This window comes from Oryctolagus cuniculus, chromosome 21 (genome assembly GCF_964237555.1).
Source record: "Oryctolagus cuniculus chromosome 21, mOryCun1.1, whole genome shotgun sequence".
Taxonomy (NCBI): domain Eukaryota; kingdom Metazoa; phylum Chordata; class Mammalia; order Lagomorpha; family Leporidae; genus Oryctolagus; species Oryctolagus cuniculus.
This window is the reverse complement of record NC_091452.1, coordinates 9,032,071-9,053,613: the sequence shown is the minus strand read 5'-3', so window position 1 is coordinate 9,053,613 and position 21,543 is coordinate 9,032,071. Positions and strand designations below refer to the sequence as shown.

The 21,543-nt window shown below is 48.7% G+C and overlaps 1 protein-coding gene across 1 annotated transcript in view; it reads left to right on the top strand.

Moving 5' to 3' along the window:
• Positions 1-19,753, top strand: part of BRAP (BRCA1 associated protein) — a 39,351-nt gene extending 19,598 nt beyond the window's left edge. The window contains exons 7-12 of the mRNA XM_002719751.5: positions 6,748-6,823; positions 7,977-8,115; positions 8,450-8,559; positions 11,268-11,357; positions 13,756-13,859; positions 17,380-19,753. Coding sequence (XP_002719797.1) covers positions 6,748-6,823; positions 7,977-8,115; positions 8,450-8,559; positions 11,268-11,357; positions 13,756-13,859; positions 17,380-17,743 — 883 coding nt within the window. The 3' untranslated portion in view covers positions 17,744-19,753. The remainder of the gene's footprint in view (positions 1-6,747; positions 6,824-7,976; positions 8,116-8,449; positions 8,560-11,267; positions 11,358-13,755; positions 13,860-17,379) is intronic.
• Positions 19,754-21,543: the final 1,790 nt, after the last annotated feature.

Genomic DNA, 21,543 nt, shown 5'->3' with positions numbered 1-21,543 from the left:
CTGGGTCTCTTGTGGGTTCCTGGGGCCCAAACACTTGGGTCAACCTCTGCTGTTTGCCAGGCCTTTAGCAGAGAACTGGATTAGAAGTAAAGCAGGGGCAGGTGCTGTGGCGTAGTGGGTAAAACTGCTGCCTGCAGTGTGGGCATCCCATATGGGTGCTCATTCAAGTCTTGGTTGCTCCACTTCCAATCCAGCTCTCTGCTGTGGCCTGGGGAAGCAGTAGAGGATGGCCCAAGTCCTTGGGCCCCTGCACCCATGTGGGAGACCCAGAAGAAGCTCCTGGCTTCAGATCGGTGTAGCTCTAGCCATTTCGGTCATCTGGGGAGTGAACCAGCAGATGGAAATCCCCTCTCTCTCTGCCTCTGCATCTCTGTAACTGTCTTTCAGATAGATAGATAGGTAGATAGGTAGATAGGTAGATAGGTAGATAGGTAGATAGGTAGATAGGTAGGTAGGTAGGTAGGTAGGAAGGGAAGGAAGGAAGGAAGGAAGGAAGGAAGGAAGGAAGGAAGGAAGAAAGGAAGGAAGGAAGAAAGGAAGAAAGGAAGAAAGGAAGAAAGAAAGGAAGGAAGGAAGAAAGGAAGGAAGGAAGGAAGGAAGGAAGGAAGGAAGGAAGGAAGGAAGGAAGAAAGGAAGAAAGGAAGAAAGGAAGGAAGAAAGGAAGGAAGAAAGGAAGGAAGAAAGGAAGGAAGGAAGGAAGGAAGGAAGGAAGGAAGGAAGGAAGGAAGGAAGGAAGAAAGGAAGGAAGGAAGGAAGGAAGGAAGGAAGGAAGGAAGGAAGGAAGGAAGAAAGGAAGGAAGAAAGGAAGGAAGAAAGGAAGGAAGAAAGGAAGAAAGGAAGGAAGGAAGGAAGGAAGGAAGGAAGGAAGGAAGGAAGAAAGGAAGGAAGGAAGGAAGAAAGGAAGGAAGGAAGAAAGGAAGGAAGGAAGAAAGGAAGGAAGAAAGAAAGGAAGAAAGAAAGGAAGAAAGAAAGGAAGAAAGGAAGAAAGGAAGGAAGAAAGAAAGGAAGAAAGGAAGAAAGGAAGAAAGAAAGGAAGAAAGGAAGAAAGGAAGAAAGGAAGAAAGGAAGAAAGGAAGGAAGAAAGGAAGAAAGAAAGGAAGAAAGGAAGAAAGAAAGGAAGAAAGGAAGAAAGGAAGAAAGAAAGGAAGAAAGGAAGAAAGAAAGGAAGAAAGGAAGAAAGGAAGGAAGAAAGGAAGAAAGGAAGGAAGAAAGGAAGAAAGGAAGAAAGGAAGAAAGGAAGAAAGGAAGAAAGGAAGAAAGGAAGAAAGGAAGGAAGGAAGGAAGGAAGGAAGGAAGAAAGGAAGAAAGAAAGAAAGGAAGAAAGGAAGGAAGAAAGGAAGAAAGGAAGAAAGGAAGAAAGGAAGAAAGGAAGAAAGGAAGAAAGGAAGAAAGGAAGAAAGGAAGAAAGGAAGAAAGGAAGAAAGGAAGAAAGAAAGAAAGAAAGAAAGGAAGGAAGGAAGGAAGGAAGGAAGGAAGGAAGGAAGGAAGGAAGGAAGGAAGGAAGGAAGGAAAGAAAAGAAAAGAAAAGAAAAGAAAAGAAAAGAAAAGAAAAGAAAAGAAAAGAAAAGAAAAGAAAAGAAAAGAAAAGAAAAGAAAAGAAAAGAAAAGAAAAGAAAAGAAAAGAAAAGAAAAGAAAAGAAAAGAAAAGAAAAGAAAAGAAAAGAAAAGAAAAGAAAAGAAAAGAAAAGAAAAGAAAAGAAAAGAAAAGAAAAGAAAAGAAAAGAAAAGAAAAGAAAAGAAAAGAAAAGAAAAGAAAAGAAAAGAAAAGAAAAGAAAAGAAAAGAAAAGAAAAGAATCTTTTAAAAAAAAAAATAAAGCAGCCAGGGCTTGAACCGGTGCCCAGGTGGGATGTGGCTTTACCTACTATGCCACAATGCTCACAATGCTGGGCCCTGGAACCATAGCCTTTTTTTTTTTTTTGGACAGGCAGAGTTAGAGAGAGAGAAAGGTCTTCCTTTTTCCGTTGGTCCACCCCCCAAAGTGGCCACTGCGGCCGGTGCGTTGCAGGCGGCGTGCTGTGCCGATCTGAAGCCAGGAGCCAGGTGCTTCCTCCTGGTCTCCCATGCAGGTGCGGGGCCCAGGGACCTGGGCCATCCTCCATTGCCTTCCCGGGCCACAGCAGAGAGCTGGACTGGAAGAGGAGCAACTGGGACAGAATCCGGCGCCCCAACCGGGACTAGAACCTGGGGTGCCGACGCCTCAGGCAAAAGATTAGCCTAGTGAGCTGTGGCGCTGGCCGGAACCATAGCATTTTAAAGTAGGAATTTCCTCAGGAACCACCTTGTCCAGTCCTATCTCCTCACTTTATCGAGGAGGAACTGAGGCCCGGAGGTGAGAATTAGCATGCTCAAACTCATGGCCAGAGAATGTCAGAACTGGGACAAAAATGGAACCCACTGTATAGGGTGTGAAACATAGTGTGTACTCGCAAAGGCATGCAGTTGATTTAGTGAGTGTTTTTGGAACTTCAAAATACACATGCTACAGCGGTAGGTGCTGAGAGGAGGAGTCAAATCCAGGCCCTCCCTGAGGAAGTTGAGCCTGAAGGCGTTTACACGTGTGTGCGCGTAGGTGGGTGTGATTCAGGAGAGACGGAAGGAGCCAGAGACAGTGCCTGATGCTCAGGAGGGGCTGCCGTAGGAGACAGCGGGGGCGCCTGGTCTGCCCCAGGAAGGAGTCAGAGAAGGCCAGAATGGAAGGGCTCACTGAAGAAACTCGGAATTAGGTTTGGAGAGAAGACAGAAAGACTTTGTCAAGTATTTTTTTAATAGATGAGATGATATATCCTAGAGTGCTGGTTGTCTAATGCAAATAAGTTTATTTTTCCCTATGCTTTATTATTACTCCCCTATTACATTTTCATTTTTGAAAGATCATTCTAGCACATGATCTACAATCTAAATTAGATTTCAGAATTAATTTTTTTTTAAAAATTCCATTTGTCTTTTTTTTTTAAATGAAATATTTATTTACTTGAAAGAGTTGCAAGAGAAGGAGAGGCAGAGAGAGAGAGGTCAGTCTTCCATCTGCTGGTTCATTCCCCAGATGACCACAATGGCTGGAGCTGCGCCGATCTGAAGCCAGGAGCCAGGAGCTTCCTCTGGGTCTCCCACAAGGGTGCAGGGGCTCAAGGACTTGGGCCATCTTCTTACTGCTTTCCTAAGCCATAGCAGAGAGCTGGATCAGAAGTGGAGCAGCTGGGACTCAAACCAGCACCCATATGGGATGCTAGCACTGCAGGCGGCGGCTTTACCCAGATGCCACAGCACCGGCCCCCGTTTGTTTTCTTATCTCACCTCTGCCACAGCCATCACACTGACAGAGTGATACAAAGATGGTTTCTGCTCTTGACCAAACTGCTAGTTACTCACCAGCTGCCATTTCTTTCTTCTTTTCTTTTCAAGATTTATTTATTTATTTGAAAGGGAGAGGGAAGAGAGAGAGAAAAATCTGCTACTGCTGCTTCATTTCCCAAATGGTTGCGACAGCCAGGGGTGAAGCCAGTCCGAAACCAAGAGCCAGGAACTGCATGTTTCTCCCATGTGGGCAGCAGGGGCCCAAGCACTCGGGCAGTCTTCTGCTTTCCCAGGCCCATTGGCAGGGAGCTGGATTGGAAGCAGAGCAGCTGAGACTCATGCATACTCTGATGTGGGATGCTGGCATCGCAGTGGCATCTTTACTTGCTAGGCCACAACACCGGCCCCTGGCTTCCATTTCTGTTATTTCTTTGAGTTTGTCCTCTGTCTCCTCTTTTGTTACAGAGACGGACTTGGCTCTTTCCCTTAGGAAACACAGATAGGGCCTTCTTGCTGTGATGGGAACCTCATGTTCTTCCTGCTTGTTTCCTTTTCTTAGTTTTCTGTACTCGGTTGGGGTGACACACTGATACTAGTTATATTTTGAGCATTCTTTCTTCTTGATGCCAGTTCAGTCAGGCTCAATTATAACCCACTTCCTGTCATGTTTGCACAACCAACAAAAATATACCTGACGTGGGCTGGTGTTGTAGCTGGTTAAGCCACTGCCTGCAACACTGGTATCGCCTATGGGTGCCAGCTCATGTCCCAGCTGCCCCACTTCCGACCCAGCTCTCTGTTAATGCGCCTGGGAAGTCAGTGGAGGATGACCTGAGTGCTTGGACCCCTGCCATCCACATGGGAGATCCTGATTTAGCTCCGGACTCCTGGCTTCAGCTTGCCTGGGCCAGGTTGTAGTGGCCATCTGGGAAGTGAAGCAGCAGCTGGAAGATCAATATCCCCCCCCCCCTTTTTTTCCTTCCCTCCCTCTCTCTCTCCCACTCTCTCCTCTTCCTCCACCTCCTCCTCCCCGCTCCTTTTCCCTTCTTCCCTCCCTCCCTCCTTCTCTCCCTCTCCTCTCTATAACTCTGTCTTTCAGATAAGTAGATAAATCTTTTCAAAAATTTATTCCTGGGGCTGGTGCTGTGGTATAGTAGTTAAGACTGCAGTGTTGTCATCGCATATGTGGGCACTGGTTCGAATCCTGGCTCCAGCTCCCTCATAATGTGCCTGGGAAAGGAGCTGAAGATGACCAAAGTGCTTGGGTCCCTGCACCTGCATGGGAGACCTGGAAGAAGCCCCTGGCTCCCAGCTTCAGATCTGCCCAGCTCTGGCCATTGTGGCCACTGTGGGGAGGGAACCAGTGGATGGAAGATATCTCTCTCTCTCTCTCTCTCTCTCTCTCTCTCTCTCCTCCCTCCCTCTTTCCTGCTCTGTAACTTTGCCTTTCAAATAAATAAATAAATCTTTAAAAAAAAATTTATTCCAGGGGTCAGCATTGTGGTTAGCAGGTTATAGCATCCCATATGGGTACCAGTTCAAGTCCTGGCTGCTCCACTTGTGATCCAGCTCCCTACTGACACACCTGGGAATGCAGTAGAGGATGGCCCAAGTACTTGGGCTCCTGCACCCGTGTGGGAGACCTTGAAGAAGCTCCTGGCTTTGGCCTGGCCCAGCCCTGACTGTTGTGGCCATTTGAGGAGTGAACCAGTGGATACAAGATCTCTCTCTCCTTCTCCCTAACTCTGCCTTTCAAATAAATAAACCTTTATGAATATATAAATTAATCTTTATATATATGTATATGTATTTGTGAATATATATTCCTGACAAGCACTTACTATTACTTTGTCTTGCATATAAGCAAAGGGTTAGTGGATGTTTTTTTTCAGTGCGGCTTTTATTGGCTCTTTCATACGTTGAAACTTGAATACTCAATGGAGCACTGGTATCTTTGACGTGATATTTATTGTGTGGTGAGATGTCTTGTGCATTTCAGAAAGTACATCACTGTCCTCCATTATTTTTAATTCAGTAAAATGTGCCGTAGATTTGAGAGCCAGCTGTTGGATGCTGGCATCGCATGAGGTGGCTGTACCCACTACACCACAACACTGGCCCCTCAAGTCTTCATTCTTATCCATAAGTATTTTTTTTAAAGATTTTATTTATTTATTTGAAAGAGTTACACAGAGAGCCGGCGCCGTGGCTCAATAGGCTAATCCTCCACCTTGCGGCGCCGGCACACCGGGTTCTAGTCCCGGTTGGGGCGCCGGATTCTGTCCCGGTTGCCCCTCTTCCAGGCCAGCTCTCTGCTATGGCCAGGGAGTGCAGTGGAGGATGGCCCAGGTGCTTGGGCCCTGCACCCCATGGGAGACCAGGAAAAGCACCTGTCTCCTGGCTCCTGCCAGGATCAGCGCGGTGCGCCGGCTGCAGCGGCGGCCATTGGAGGGTGAACCAACGGCAAAGGAAGACCTTTCTCTCTGTCTCTCTCTCTCACTGTCCACTCTGCCTGTCAAAAAAAAAAAAAAAAAAAAAAAAAAAAAAAAAAAAAAAAAAGAAAGAGTTACACAGAAAAGCAGAGAGAGAGAGAGCGGTCTTCCATCTGCTGGCTCACTCCCCAGCTGGCCACAATGGGCGGAGCTGTGCTGATCCAAAACCAGGAGCTTCCTCCGGGTCTCCCACATGGCTGTAGGGGCCAAAGCACTTGGGCCATCCTCTATTGCTTTCCCAGGTCATAGCAGAGAGCTGGACTGAAAATGGAGCAGCCGGGACTTGAACCAGCACCCAGCTTGGATGCCGGCACTGCAGATGGTGCCTCTACCCCCTTAAGCCACAGCGCTGGCCCCACCCATAAATATTGAGCTTTGCAATCTGAGATTTAGACAGAAGAATGGGAAAGGGTATGAGGCAGATCAACATTTTTCCCTTTTCCTCCTCTTAACAAGATTTTGCATGCTTTCTTTTGTTTAAGAATAGGTCAGGCCAGCACTATGGCATAGCAGGTTAAGCTGTGGACTGCAGTGCCAGCATTCCATGAGTGCTGGTTCGAGTCCTGGCTGCTCCACTTCTCATCCAGCTCCCTGCTAATGCTCCTGGGAACATAGCAAGGGATGGCCCAAGTGCTTGGACCCCTGCAACCATCTGGGAGACCCTGATGAAGCTCCTGGCTTCAACCTGGCCCAGCCCTGGCTGTTGTGGCCATTTAGGGAGTGAACCAGCAGGTCGAAGATCTCTCATTTTGTCTCTCCACCTCTCCCCCCACTTTCTGACTCTGCCTTTCAAATAAATAAATCTTTTTTAAAAAGTGAAACACATTTGTCTTTTAAATGATATATACTTATTTATGATTAAAAAAAAAGCATAGTGACAATTTTTATGACTTTCAGATTTCATAACTAGAATCTTTTTATATTTAATGGGTGCCATTGTCTCTTGGTGTCCTGGCCAGGTGTCCCGTGTGCCGGTACTGTCAGACGCCAGAGCCAGTAGAAGAAAACAAGTGTTTTGAGTGTGGTGTTCAAGAAGTAAGTAATGGGTGATGGAAAAGAATGATGAGCACAGCTTTAATTGTCTGGGATTTTCTTCTCATTAAGGTTTAAATTTTTAAAAGAATTCATTTTAAGACTGATTTTTTTTCTCTTTGTGTCTAGGGTCAGGCCAGACATGAATACAAAAATTATGTGACTCCTAAGCAAAATTTTTCAAGGTTTTTTTTTTTTTTTAATTTTTTTTTTTTTTTTTTTGACAGGCAGAGTGGGCAGTGAGAGAGACAGAGAGAAAGGTCTTCCTTTTCCGTTGGTTCACCCTCCAATGGCCACCGCGGCTGGCGCGCTGCGGCTGGCACACTGCGCTGATCCTATGGCAGGAGCCAGGTACTTATCCTGGTCTCCCATGGGGTGCAGGGCCCAAGCACTTGGGCCATCCTCCACTGTACTCCCTGGCCACAGCAGAGAGCTGGCCTGGAAGAGGGGCAACTGGGACAGAATCCGGCGCCCCGACCGGGACTAGAACCCGGTGTGCCGGCACCACAAGGCGGAGGATTAGCCTAGTGAGGCGCGGCGCTGGCAGGTCAAGTTTTTGCACTCTTATTTATTTTTTTATTTTTAAATTTATTTAACAGAGTTATAGACAGTGAGAGAGAGAAAGACAGAAAGGTCTTCCTTCCATTGGTTTACCCCCTAAATGGCCACTATGGCCGCCGCTGCACTGATCCAAAGCCAGGAGCCAGGTGCTTCCTCCTGGTCTCCCAGGCGGGTGCAGGAGCCCAAGCACTTGGGCCATCCTCCACTGCCTTCCCGGGCCACAGCAGAGAGCTGGACTGGAAGAGGAGCAACCTGGACTAGAACCCTGCGCCCATATGGGATGCCGGCACCATAGGCGGAGGATTAACCAAGTGAGCCATGGCGCCGGCCCCTGCACTCTGTTGTTTTAAAAGGCTTGGGCTTTTACTAATGAGCTGAATCTTTTGCTTATTATTTACATAGCACTCTTCAGAAATCAGAGCGAAGAAATTGATTGAGCCAGAAAATGGACCTTGATGGTTGGCTTTTAGATTCCTACTGATTGATGACCCCTGTGGAGACAACGCCCAGTCCCCTCCTGTCAGTCTCTTCCCACCTGGAGTCGGCCAGGTCCAGTATTTTTATTTATCTAACGAAGATCTTCCCTTCTCGGCAGAACCTTTGGATTTGTTTGATATGTGGCCACATAGGATGTGGGCGGTATGTCAGTCGACATGCTTACAAGCACTTTGAGGAGACACAGCACACGTATGCCATGCAGCTCACCAACCACCGAGTCTGGGACTATGCTGGAGGTGAGCACCACTCTCGTTTCTAATTTGGACTCCTTCTGTCTGGCAGTGTTTCTGTGGAACCTCCTCTTCTCACAGTCTGGAATGTCATCTTCCCGATGGCATCCTCCTGGGCTTCTGAGGGCACCAGGCCTGAGCCTCATTTCGTAAAGAGAATTAACACTTCCACTCTTGCCTGCTCACTCTCTCCAAAATTCAAATGATTTGACCCAGTTTTAAAGAAATAAGATACTTCATTTAGGTCTGTAAAAACGAAAATTTTGCCAGAGGTAGAAACATATGAAGGCCCTTTTCATCCTGAAGAGACGCACTTTCATTGACAACTTCTTTTCTTTAGATAATTATGTCCACCGACTGGTTGCAAGTAAAACAGATGGGAAAATAGTCCAGTATGAGTGTGAGGGCGACACCTGCCAGGAAGAGAAAATAGATGCCTTACAGTTAGAGGTAAGACTTTGATGAGTTGGCACTGACATCTGTTACAACTTGAAGGGTTGCTTGGACTGTAAATTTTGCCATTCACTCTGTATCTAATTTTTTTTCCAAAAAGTTCTATCATTCCTGTGAAGGATTATTAAAATATTTTCATTCCATCTGTTTTTCTTTGGAAGTCTGAGCTTTGCTGTGCTTACTGTTTTCAATGTGATATTCCGAATTTAATGTGATATCTCAGGTTCAGGGTAATTAATTGTTTGTCTCCCATAGCTGCAGTAAAGCTGGAAGTTGAGAAATGTTCTCACTGGCATCACAGTGGCAGTTAGAAACTGAGCAGACCTGGCCAGAGGACGGAAGACCCAGTAGCATTTGTCCAACCTCAGGAACTTTCTCACGTCGACGAGGCTGGCATTCTATGAATTGGATGCTTTTCTATTCAGCTGTGTACTCAAACTATATATATATATATATATATATATATTTAAGATTCATTTATTTGAGAGGCAGGGTTACAGAGAAAGGCAAAGACACAGAGAGAGATCTTCCATCTGCTGGTTCACTCCCTAAATGGCCTCAAGGACTGGGAAATGGAGCACCAGGGATTCGAACCTGCACCCATATGGGACGCTGGTGCTGCAGCATGTGGCTTTAAGTGGTTGTGCCACGATGCCAGTCCCTCACACTATGTATTTTATAAATTAGAGGCCTGTGTACTTAAAGCCATTTGAGGATATTCATGTACTTGAAGAAACAGCAGAATTAATACAATCTGATTTTTCTTCATAGCAGTATATCATATGTACTATAAAGCTGATACATAAATTTGATGTAAATGAAGGGGAAGTTTAACATAGTCCTGTTTTAAATACTTTAACCTTGGAAGGAAATAGACATTGCAAAACTTCCTCATCTACAGGTTTTCAGTAAAGTGGCGTAAAGTAAGGCTGACGTTACCATTAATAAAATATGGCACGGCCGGCGCCGCAGCTCACTAGGCTAATCCTCCACCTAGCGGCGCCGGCACACCGGGTTCTAGTCCCGGTCGGGGCGCCGGATTCTGTCCCGGTTGCCTCTCTTCCAGGCCAGCTCTCTGCTGTGGCCCGGGAGTGCAGTGGAGGATGGCCCAAGTGCTTGGGCCCTGCACCCCATGGGAGACCAGGAGAAGCACCTGGCTCCTGCCATCGGATCAACGCATTGCGCCGGCCACAGCGCGCGGGCCGCAGCTGCCACTGGGGTGTGAACCAACAGTAAAAGGAAGACCCTTCTCTGTGTCTCTCTCTCTCACTGTCCACTCTGCCTGTCAAAAATAAAAATAAATAAATAAATAAAATATGGTACTGGTATGAAAAAGATAAAACCCTTTTTGTTACATTTTTAGAATGAGTAACTCTTCCACATTGAGAATGTGTGTGAGCATTTTGTATTCAAGAGGCGTTTATTGAGGGCTGCACTCTGTCCACCTACAGGCACGAAGCGAACTCCCCGCCCTTGTGGAGCATACGTCCTTATGGCCCAGACATTCCAATCATCCCTTCCCTGCACTTCTGCTGTTCTAGAGTGACCCCTAAACTAGGGATGTGCTCTTGCTCCCTGTTGGCCTGGGCCTACCCTTCCCCACATTGCACAACACAACACCCCACCACCTCGCACAGACCCCATTGCTGTCCTCGGCACCCCAGCCTCATCAGTGTTGCAGCTCATCTCTGAAGCGATTCTAAGCATCCAAAGCATCCAGCACTCTGTTGTGGTCCAGTGGGTCCCTGGGATCAGAGCTTGGTCTGTCAGGTTCCTCCTGTCTGTCAAGAGCCCTTGTAGCTCCAACCTTCTCAGCTCCTACTGTCATTTACTGTCCATCCCCTCCCTGTCCTTACCCAGGGCTTCATTCATTCATGCAGTCAGGCAGCAATCTTCCGTAACCCCCGCATGTGCCAGCACTGGAGACACTGAGGTAGAGATGCAGTCCAGGTGATGGGCACATGGCGGTGATCAGGTGTGCTAAGACGTGCTGTTAGTGCTAGACAGGTGGCTGTGAGCTGTGAGGGGCAGGACAGCTCCCCAGAGGCAGGTAAGTGGATGAGTGGGTTTGAGTTATGCATGATCACTGTAGTTCTTGTTGTTTTGTTTCGCTTCTTCTTAAAGATTTTATTTATCTATTTGAGTGGAAGAGTTAGAGAGGGAAAGACAGAGAGAAAGGTCTTCCATCCTTGCTGGTTCACTCCCCAAATGGCCACAATGGCTGGATCCAGGCCAATCTGAAGCCAAGAGCCAGGAGCTTTTTCTGGTCTCCCATGTGGGTACAGGGGCTCAAGCATTTGGGCCATCTTCCACTGATTTCCCAGGCCATCAGCAGAGAGCTGGATCAGAAGTGGTGTAGTCAGGACACGAACTGGCACCTAAATGGGATGCTGGTGCTTCCGGGCCAGAGTGTTAACCCGCTGTGCCGCAGCACCAGCCCCCTGTAGTTCTTCTTAGAGTCAGCTTGGCCAGAGTCAGTTCTTATAACTGAACACTCCCCCAGCTAGAACGTAAGCCCCAGGAGGATAAAAGTGCAGTTGTCACGTCTGTTGCCCAGCCCAGCGCTGGTTAAGCAGGTTGGAGCTAAAGTGTCATGTTCATTCTCATGGCTGCATATTCTTCTCTAGATCATGAAAGGTCAGCCTTTAATTAGATTTCAGAAACTTGACAGCAGTGACTTACGTTTTGATATTTTCTGTTTCTAGTATTCATATTTACTAACGAGTCAGCTGGAATCTCAGCGAATCTACTGGGAGAACAAGATAGTTCGGATGGAGAAGGACGCGGCAGAGGAAGTAGGTCTCTGGTGCGGTGACGGCTGAAATGCCTGTGGCCAGGCAGTGTGGCGGGCGGGGGAGGCAGCGTGCAGGGAGAAGGAATCCTAGACACGTCCCTTCTCAGCCCGATAACAACTGCAGAACTGTTTGCCTCTGGAAAGAAACCTTGGATTTCAAGACCTGAGTGTTCTGGGTACTGGGGGAGGATCTTAGGAGGGTTGGTTTGTTTGTTACTTCAATCAGGTTTTCTAATGCCTTGTGTAATTCCATTTTAAAAATCAGAAGTACATACATAAGAGTTTGTAATTTGAGTCAGCCAGTTGGTTTGTCAGCTTAGGAACAGCTGCTGTGAGGAGCTGAATGTGAACTTCTGAGGCAACAAAATGGTGTTGAGCCTTTTAAATAGAAGGAAATAAATTTGGGCAGAGATACCAGGGCTTCAGTGCTCACCTGCTGTTTCACTGGGCAGGGGCAGCAGTTCCCACGTTTTCAAAGGCCACCATTCACCACTCTGGCGTGTAAAAGAGAAGAGTAGCGCGATTTTGGTGGGAACTCGGATGCAGGGCCTGGAACTCTACCTGTGTGGTTTTTTTCTTTTCTCCAGAAAGTTCAAGGAACCCTGAAGGTTCCAAAGAAGGTAGTTTGAAAACCAAGGGACCCCTGAGGGTTTGTGTATAATTAGGCGCTAGAAATCATTTTCTGGTGTGGAACACTATCTAATTCGGTAATTCCCTTAATATTAGATAAACACTCTTACAATCGCCACATGAGGCCGGCGCCGCGGCTCACTAGGCTAATCCTCCACCTAGCGGCGCCGGCACACCGGGTTCTAGTCCCACTCAGGGCGCCAGATTCTTTCCTGGTTGCCCCTCTTCCAGGCCAGCTCTCTGCTGTGGCCCGGGAAGGCAGTGGAGGATGGCCCAAGTGCTTGGGCCCTGCACCCGCCTGGGAGACCAGGAGGAAGCACCTGGCTCCTGGCTTCGGATCAGCGCGGTGCGCCGACCATGGTGGCCATTGGAGGGTGAACCAATGGCAAAGGAAGACCTTTCTCTCTGTCTCTCTCACTATCCACTCTGCCTGTCCAAAAAAAAAAAAAAAATCGCCACATGAATATTAGTGACGTTGTGGGTCCCTACCAACACCTGAGCCTTCAGATGGGGGCTGCAGAGCTGAGCTTGGGGCCACCTCTGTGGTGGTCGTGACTGCCCTGCTGCTGAGCAGGCGGGGTCCAGCTCTCAAGTATGTCCATAAATGGAAAAAAATCGATTCTTAACTCCTTTTTTGTTAGGATTTATTTATTTATTGGAAAGTCAGAGCTACAGGGGGGGCTGGCATGGGAGAGGGTTCTTCCATCTGCCTGTTCACTCCCCAAGCAGCTGTCAGGGCTGAGCCAGGCTGAAGCCAGGAGCCTGGAACTCTGTCCAGGTCTCCCACATGGGTGGCAGGGGCCCAAGCACTTGGGCCATCTTCCACTGCTTTTCCCAGGCCATTAGCAGAGCGCCAGTTCAGAAGTAGAGCAGCCAGAATACAAACCCGTGCCCATATGGATGCCGGTGTCACAGGTGGCAGCTTTACCCACTACACCACAGTGCTGGTCCCTTAACTCCAGTTTAAAAATGATCTGTAGTGAAAAATGATTGGTAAGGTTCCTACAAGAACCTACCAAACATAGAGGTGTCTTTCCAGAGGCGCTTGAAGTCACTTGACTCACTAGTCCTTAACGGGGCTTGACTGTGGCGCCGCAGGGAAAGTCGGCCTCGGGGAACACTCAGCAGAGGCAGAACACAGTCGCTGCCACTCAGGGTCAAGTTGTGGACTCGACACTGTCGCCTCGCTAGTGGCTTTTCCTGCAGGATATCCGGCATGGCTGCCTGAAGTGCTTCATGCAGACCCTTGGGCTCCGCTGGTGGTTCTCTCCACCCTGGAGGAGTCTAGGATTGATCGCGTTCCTAAGGCCAAGGACAGGGAAATGAAACACTGAACCCCGAGTTTACTCTTAGGTAGGGCTGTGATGGAGGCGCGGGCAGCCCCAAGCAGGAAGCTTGAGCTGCGTGAAAGAATGCTTTGTTTTCTGGCAACAAATGTTGTTTATCCATAGTTAGTGAACGACACAACCCTTTGTCCTGCCACTGTCCTCCTCCTGACCAGTCCTGTGGCCAGTAGCACCCCAGCCGTAGGGCGTGGACAAGGAGAAACCGACCTGATTCTGGGTTTCCCTGGAGAGATTCTTGTTTTGGGGCCTCATACAATGTTCACATAGGGCAGAAGAAGGGATCAAGGTTGGAATTCATCATTGTGGACTTCTAAAGTTGGTTTGTAAAAATTTTGCTCAGATAATTGGGGAGGGGGAGTTAGGACTATCCCCAGAGAGCATGCAGTTTTGCTTCACAAATGAGTAGGATTTCTGTCCTTTCAGATTAACAACATGAAGACCAAGTTTAAGGAAACAATCGAGAAATGCGACAGCCTGGAGCAGAGGCTGAGTGACCTCCTGAAAGAGAAGCAGTCTGTGGAGCGCAAGTAGGTGCAGCCGCTGTGTGCCTTGGCTGACCGTTTCACCGTGATGGGCTCTGTAAGCAGGTGTCGCCTGCGTTCCTTTGGAAACACCTTGTCTTCCAAGTGTGTTCATCGCCAGGTTTTCCTGGGTGTCCCTGAGTGGCGAGCAGGCTCACCGTGGCTGCTCGTAGACGTGCAGCGTCCGTGCCCGCGGGGGATGCAGCGTTCCCTCCTGGTGTCTGTGCGCTGGGCCCGTTGCAGTGTCTTCTAGTTTTACCTTCAGCGAGCAGTGCCCTCCTGTCAGGAGCCTGCAGCTTCTCTGAGCCGCGGAGCTGAGAACTAGCAGTGAGGGAACAGACTCCGTCTGAGCCGTCGCCGTCCGCGGCTCTGTCCTGGAGCGGGAATGAGAGGTCGGCGAGAGTGGATATGGGGCAAACGTTCACGAACCACGTGGCAGGAACAGCCCCCGTGGCTGTTTTTTAGGGAAGAAAGTTGCTTTTGATTGAAATGATCCTTCCAGTTTAAGGTATTTTTAAAGGTTAATTTGTTTGAAAAGCAAGTGACAGAGATATCTTCTTACCCTGGTTCACTCCCAAATGCCCGCAGCAGCCAGGGCTGAGCCACACCAAAGCCAGGAACCAGGAATTCCATCTGGGTCTCCCACATGGGTAAACGCTACTCAGTGGAGCCGTCATCAGCTGCTTCCCACATTAGCAGGAGCTGGTTCAGAAGTGGAGTGGCTGGGACTGGAACCAGTGCTCATGGGACGTGAGGGTCCCGGGCAGCAGCTTAACCTGCAGTACCACAATACCAACCCCTGTGGGTTAAATTAGATTAAAAAAATGTATTTTTTACCTCCTTCATACAAATGGATAAAAAAAACTGTACACCATAAATGTGCAATTACTATCTCATTTATGCTTAAAAATATATATTTAAAGCAAGTAATTGGTCTGTTGAGGGGGAGTAATTGGTCTTTAAGGAAAAACTATTTGGAAACATTTGGGAATAAATTTCGACTTATAGAAAGACTGCAAAGATAGTATGGAGAGGCTGCTGTTTGGCACAGCAGTTAGGGTGCCTGCATCCCATATCGGAGTGCCTGGTTTGAGTCTTAGCTCCTCTGTTTCTGATCCAACTTCCCTGGGTCTCCCACACAAGTGGCAGGGGCCAGCCAGCTGAGCCATCTTCCACTGCTTTCCCAGGCTCATCATCAGGGAGCTAGGTCAGCAGCAGAGCAGCTGGAACTCAGACCAGTGCTCTGCTACGGGATGGTGGGTCAAGGCGGCGGCTTTACCCACTGTGCCACAGCGCCAGCCCTGGAGGCAGCCAGTATCGATGGTGCCAGTGAATAGTCTTCTAGACCTCTAGCTCTGCCCACATGTCTCACAAAATCTTTTTGTTTATTTATTTATTTGAAAGAGTTACACAGAGAAGGAGAGGCAGAGAGAGAGGTCTTCCATTCGCTGGTTCACTCAGCTAGCTGCAGCGGCCCTAGCTGTGGCAGTCTGAAGCCAGGAGCTTCTTGCAGGTCTCCATGTGGGTTCAGGGGCCCAAGGACTTGGGCCATCTTCTACTGCTTTCCCAGGCCATAGCAGAGAGCTGGATTGGAAGTGGAGCAGCCGGGACTCAAACCGGTGCCCACCCAGGATGCCGGCACTGCAGGCGGTGGCTTTACCTGCTTCGCCTCAGTGCTGGCCCCTTTTTTTTTCATACTACACATTCAGATTCATGTTCTTTGTATCAGTTGCTTGGTACTCCAATATATGAATACACCATAGTAATTTTCACTTTAATTTACTTATTTAAAGGGCAGCGAGACAGAGACAGAGTTTCCATCTGCTGCTTACTTCCCAAATGCCTACACTAACTGGGGCTGGACCTGCAAAAGCCAGGAGCCTGGAACTCAGTCCAGGTCTTCCATTGGGGCAGGAATCCAAGTACTTGATCCATCATCTGCTGCCCCGAGGGTACAGATTAGAAACAGAAAGCTGGAATGGAACTTGAGCCAGGACACACCCAGGCACACTTTTGATATGGGGCGTGGATGTCCCAAGCAGCATCTTAACCACTCTGCCCGTGCCCATCCAGTGTTAATCAGCTCCCTGATGATAGACACTTAAGTGAGCTCAAGTCTTACACTGTTACAGTCAGTGCTGTGCTAAGCATCTTCTCCAGGTGTCTTTTTGCATAGTCCTGAATATTTTTATTATATAGAATACCTGTGAAATCAGACAACACCCCCTGAAATTTACGCTGAAATGTGGCCCCTTAAAGTTCACTAGAAATGCTATCCGGGGTGCCACATGCGCTACTGGAATTTGGGGTGCCTTACGATTATTACGATTATTAGACTTATTACCAAATCCCCGATATTAATAAGCCCGAGAGGGTTCTTGCCTAGTATTTAGAGAAGAATTCTAAATACCGGCACAGATAAACGAGGCAGCATGGTATGTTTTAAGCTTTTATTTAGTAAGAAAGGTGCATAAGAGAGTGAGAGCTTTATTTAGGGGAGAGAGGTGAATAGGGGTTCATACCAAGCACAGGAACCAGCCACGTGGATGAGCATCTAGGCCGGGAAGCCTAGAGCACATGGCCCAAAGGCCACGCACCCTGGAGGCGCAGGGCTACAGCAAGCCCTGTCCTGGCAAGAGGTCAGGGAAGAAGAGCAGGGCCGGGCACACGGTGCCCCAGGCTTTTAACCCACTTCCAAAGGGGAGTGGTTAATTAACCTGATTGGCTGGTGGGCACCCCGGTGTGGCCAGGTAGGGGAATGAGGCCACATAGGGGCGTGGCAAAGGCATCAGGTAGGAGCATGAGGTCACACAGGGGCGTGGTTTTCCAGTTCACTAGTCTGATCAATTTTAACCTGTATGCCTGTCTACTTCACCTGTGTCAAAGGACCTGTGAATTTTCTCCTCCTGCAGCCATTGCCAAGTTGACTTCCAAAGTCTTTCTCCAGCTGATGCTGCAGTGCCAGTGTGTAGGAGTGCCTCTTTTCCCATGTCTAAGCTCCCTGGCATTCTGATACATAAAAATGGTATCTCAGATGGTGTTTTAATTTGTAATTCCTCCCTTATGAGTAAGATTGGGCAGCAAGAATGGGACACTCCCAAATCCTGAAAACCCTTTGGTTAGAATAAGCACGTTTTTTCCCTTCCCCAGCAAATGCAGTGAGGTCAGAGCACTTGACTCTTCAAGAATGTCACTTATCCTCATAACTTCCTTATCACAGTTGTCTCTAAGGCACCTGTTTAACCACTGACCTCAGAGGAGCAGAAGTTTTGCCATGAGTCACAGAGTAGTTTCTGCTATTGGAAAACTTCTGATGCTTAAAACAAAAAGTATCTTGAACACTTGGGTTAACTGGAGCAAAATTCTTGCTTTGTGCAGCTGACTGCAAGGTCGGCAAACAGCGCAGGAGGGAGGGGTCTGTTCTCAGTGGATTCTGAGGCTGTGGCTCCTCTGTGCAATCCCAGAGCAGAAAGAGGACTGTGTCAGCAAATGAAAATGTGCTTTGTCTTCCTTTGTTTTGCAAAAGGTGCACTCAGCTAAACACAAAAGTGGCCAGACTCACAACTGAACTTAAAGAGGAGCAGGAAATGAACAAATGTTTGCGAGCCAACCAGGTCCTCCTGCAGAACAAGCTGAAGGAGGAGGAGAGGGTGTTGAAGGAGACCTGTGACCAAAAAGACTTGCAGATAACAGAGATCCAGGAGCAGCTGCGTGATGTCATGTTCTACCTGGAGGCGCAGCAGAAGATCAACCACCTGCCTGCTGAGGCACGCCAGGAAATCCAGGAGGGACAGATCAACATCCCCGTGGCTGCTGCCTCCAGCCCCTCCTCGTCAGGGGGCCCTGGGAAGCTGCCCTCCAGGAAGGGCCGTAGCAAGAGAGGCAAGTGACCTTCCGAGAGACAGACCTCCTGAGACGGGGGTGTGCCGGGACCCTCAGCTCCCTGTGTGGGTGGGCCCTAATAAGTGCAAGTGAGGATCTCGCCACAGTCGTTCGGCTTTTTCATTTGCTGGTGTGCGGTGTGTGGAATGTAGAGGGTGCCGACGGGAGAGCTGATGGAAAGTTGAATAGTTCACTAACCTCAGACGTTCTGATGACCACTTTGCCTTCCTGCTTGGTAGATGTCCCAACTCTGCTGTTCATTTTTCTCTTGTATTTATTGAGTTGGTATTCTTGACATACAGTTCTGGGGTAGGTTTAAGACATTAAAGGTTGTTTTTTTTTTTTTTTTTTTTTTTTTTTTTGTAACCTCAAAGGTATTGTTAACTAGCACTAAAGCACCACACCTCCCTGAGGTGGCCACAGCTGCTTTGAAGGTGGTTCCCATTGGCTACGGAGAAGTTAGGAAAATTCCCTGGCCTAGTCTCCTGTCATTGTCATCCCTCCCTCCCTCCCTCTGGGGAGTTAAAGAATTGTTTGAATGTTGGATGAAAAGAGACTGGGGTTGTAAAGCCGGCACTGGCCTGTGGCCAGCAGCCATCTCTTCTTGCTCTCAGGCTAGCCAGAAAGCACAAATCACCAGGGGCCGACTGAGTAGACCCAGTGTCAGAAAAAATGGTGGCAGTTGCACTTCGTTTATTTTTGGTGACCCCACACATCATTATGAACCTCAGATAAGAAAGGATGCTTAATGGCTGCTCCAACACTCAGACCTCAGAGTGGATTTCCTAGCATCTAGCAACAAGAAGCAGGGAGATTCACCATCTCTGGAGATGGAGGAGGCCTCTGACGAGCTAATTATGCGTTTTGCTGGTATCAGTGTTTTCGGAGTGTTTACAGAAGATTAGGCTGCAGGTTCAGGTTGCAGCTAGAGGGAGCTTGTGCAGATTCCACGTATGCTTGAAGGCTGATTCTGAATGCTAAAGTGGGGATTCCCGCAGAGCCCCTGCACAGCAGTCACGCGCTGCCTCTCTGGCCAGCGAAGGCTGGGTCCTTTCTCCAGAGCCATGATCATCCGACACTCCGTAACTCACAGAAATGGGGCCAGATCGGTTCAGACCCTTGTCGGAAGTTCGCTTCTAGGTGAGGTGGCTGGATAGGTTAACAAGATGAACCATTAAATGATGGGTTTTGTTTTCTGCTTTATAATTAGCCAAAGGTTTCCAATGACCACATTTCAGAAGTGTTTAGCCTGTGAGTAGGCCTCGTCCCCTTTGATGTCCTGTGTGTCTTACATGTTACTTGTTAATGCACCAGCTGGATCCCCAGTGCCATCCATCTCTATGGGACATGCTGCAGCATTTCCCCAAAATGTTCCCTGTAACTTTGCAGAATGAATGTACTCAGATGTTCTTAACTTTCACTAGGGCAGACGACTCCGCAAGTCCTCCCTGGGCTTGAATCACAGCTGTCCTGGAGCAAGAGAGGGAATGCAAAGCAGACCCTAACTCTCTTCCCTATAGAGATTCTATTTTATTTAAATCTATTTTTACACTAGTTAGAACCCTGCTGTTTGGGCTGAGGGCGTGTCTTGCACGTGGGACCTTGAGGAAGCCGAGGGGATTGCTGCGCTAGGGAAGAGAATTAGAAGCCGTGTACAAAGCGCGTGCTCCTCATTTCTCTGATTGCTCCCATCAAGCAGCCCCACCACCAGCTGGGAGATGGAGCCTTCTGGCACAGGTGGGACAGAGCTCCCAAAGGCCGTGCCCAGAGCAGTGCGCAGATCATCAAAGGTTTCCAGATTAGTTGAAGGTTTCAGAATGTTCCAGAAAAAAAGAAAAATCTTAACAAAATGTGTAAACGAAGTGTTTTTTAAGAAGGGCCAAAGAGTCATGTTTAAATTTGACACAGTAACGTAAGATAGAAGCCGTTAGTGTTCTCTTCAAGAAGTGAACCAGTTAATACACCCCCTATGACCTTGAACAATGACATTGCATTAAAATTACCAAACTTTGGAATTATTTTGGCCTGTGTGAAATGTGTGTGTCTAACTCGACTTTTGGGTGGGATCTGTATCGGCGTCTCAGTGTTCCCGGCCCGGATTCAGAAGGCAGCGTGAAAGCGTTTCAGTAGTACAGCGAGGGGCCAGATGACGGCTTCCTGCCGCTGCTCCAGCTAATGGAAGTGGGCCGAACCAGACCGACGGAAGCCAGGGAAAGTCTTCTCAACTTAGAGGCTTGGTGCAGGGGGACGCAGGCGCCACAGCTCTTAGAAAGTGAACAGCTGTTACACCTGAGACTTTGTGGGCCCTCCAGCAATCTGAGTTGTTTTGTTTTTGTAGACTGTCAACAAATGTGACTCATGAAAATGCTGCCATGGTTTGAATAGGATGTGCTACCAAGCTCATGCAGACCATGGGTGTTGTGGGGCCCGGGTTAAGTGGCGCTGTGACGCCAGCATCCCACGCTCGTGCTGGTTCCAGTCCTGGCTCCTTACTTCTCTTCCTGCTATTGCACTTGGGAAAGCGGCAGAAGATGGCCCCAGTGCCTGGGCCGCTGCACCTTTGTGGGAGACCTGGATGGGGAGATTTTCAGGCTGCTGGCTTTGGCTTGGCCCAGCTGTTGTGGCCAAGCGAGGAGCGAACCAGCAGTTGGGAGATCTGTGTTTCTCCCTTTCTCTAACTCTGCCTTTCAAATAAATGACTCTTCAGGTGGCACTCTCAAAGCCTTGTGTTAAAGGCACTAAGAAGGTGGACTTAATCCAGTTATGGTGTCCATTGGTGGGCCTAGAGGGAGGCCCTCAGGCCATTGAGGGCTTGCCCTGGGAAGGTAGGTCTCCGGAGAGTACAAAGGCCTGAGCTGAGCCCAGCCCTCCTGCTTCCTGGTTCACCACGTGCTGATGGCATCCACCACTGCCATCCCCCTGCCTCATCAGATGACAGAGTCACAGGGGCCCACCTGATCATGGACTGAACCTTCAAAACAGCGAGCCAGAATAAGCCAGCTGCTTTGTTACCCAGTGACACCGAGCTGACTAACACAGATGGACTGCGTAGTGTCAGGCACCGAAACAGCACCACCTCCGGCTTGCACAGGGACGCTGTCCTCATTCAAGGGCTGGGAGACTGGAGGCCTTGGCAACTCGGTGAACGAACCACCTGCTGCCGAGTGTGGGCGGGGTACACAAGCTACAGATACGACTCAAAAGACTCAGCTGCCGCACACGGGCCACATCACGTGACTGCGAACGTGTTGGGCCACGTCGCGTGACTGCGAACGTGTTGGGCCACGTTGTGTGACTGCTAACGTGTTGGTTCGTGCAGTGAGGTCAGTGGGCTTATCTAAGAAAGGAAAATGCCACTGTTAACATTTGAGGAAAACTGGATTGTTTTCTCGAGGATAGAGCTGAGCGAACTGCTGTATGGTGATCCTGCTGCATTGCTTCTCTCCAGAAGGGAGATGAAAGTCTCTTAAGAATCAGCTCCTGCGGCCAGCCTTCGCATGTGGTGGGTAGCTGGCATCCCATGTGGGCACTGGTTCTTGTCCCGGCAGCTCCACTTCCGATCCAGCATCTCTGCTATGGCCTGGGAAAGCAGCAGAAGTTGGTCTAAGTGCTTGGGCCCCTGCACTCACTGGGAGACCTGGAAGCAGCTCCTGGCTCCTGGCCATTGCAGATATCTGGGGAGAGAACCAATGGGTAGAAGATCCTCTGTCTCTCCCTCTCTCTTTCAAGTAAAGTAATTAGAAAAAAAAAAAAAATGAGGCTGGCATTGTGGGACGACAATGTGTTGAACCAGCTGCCTATGACACAT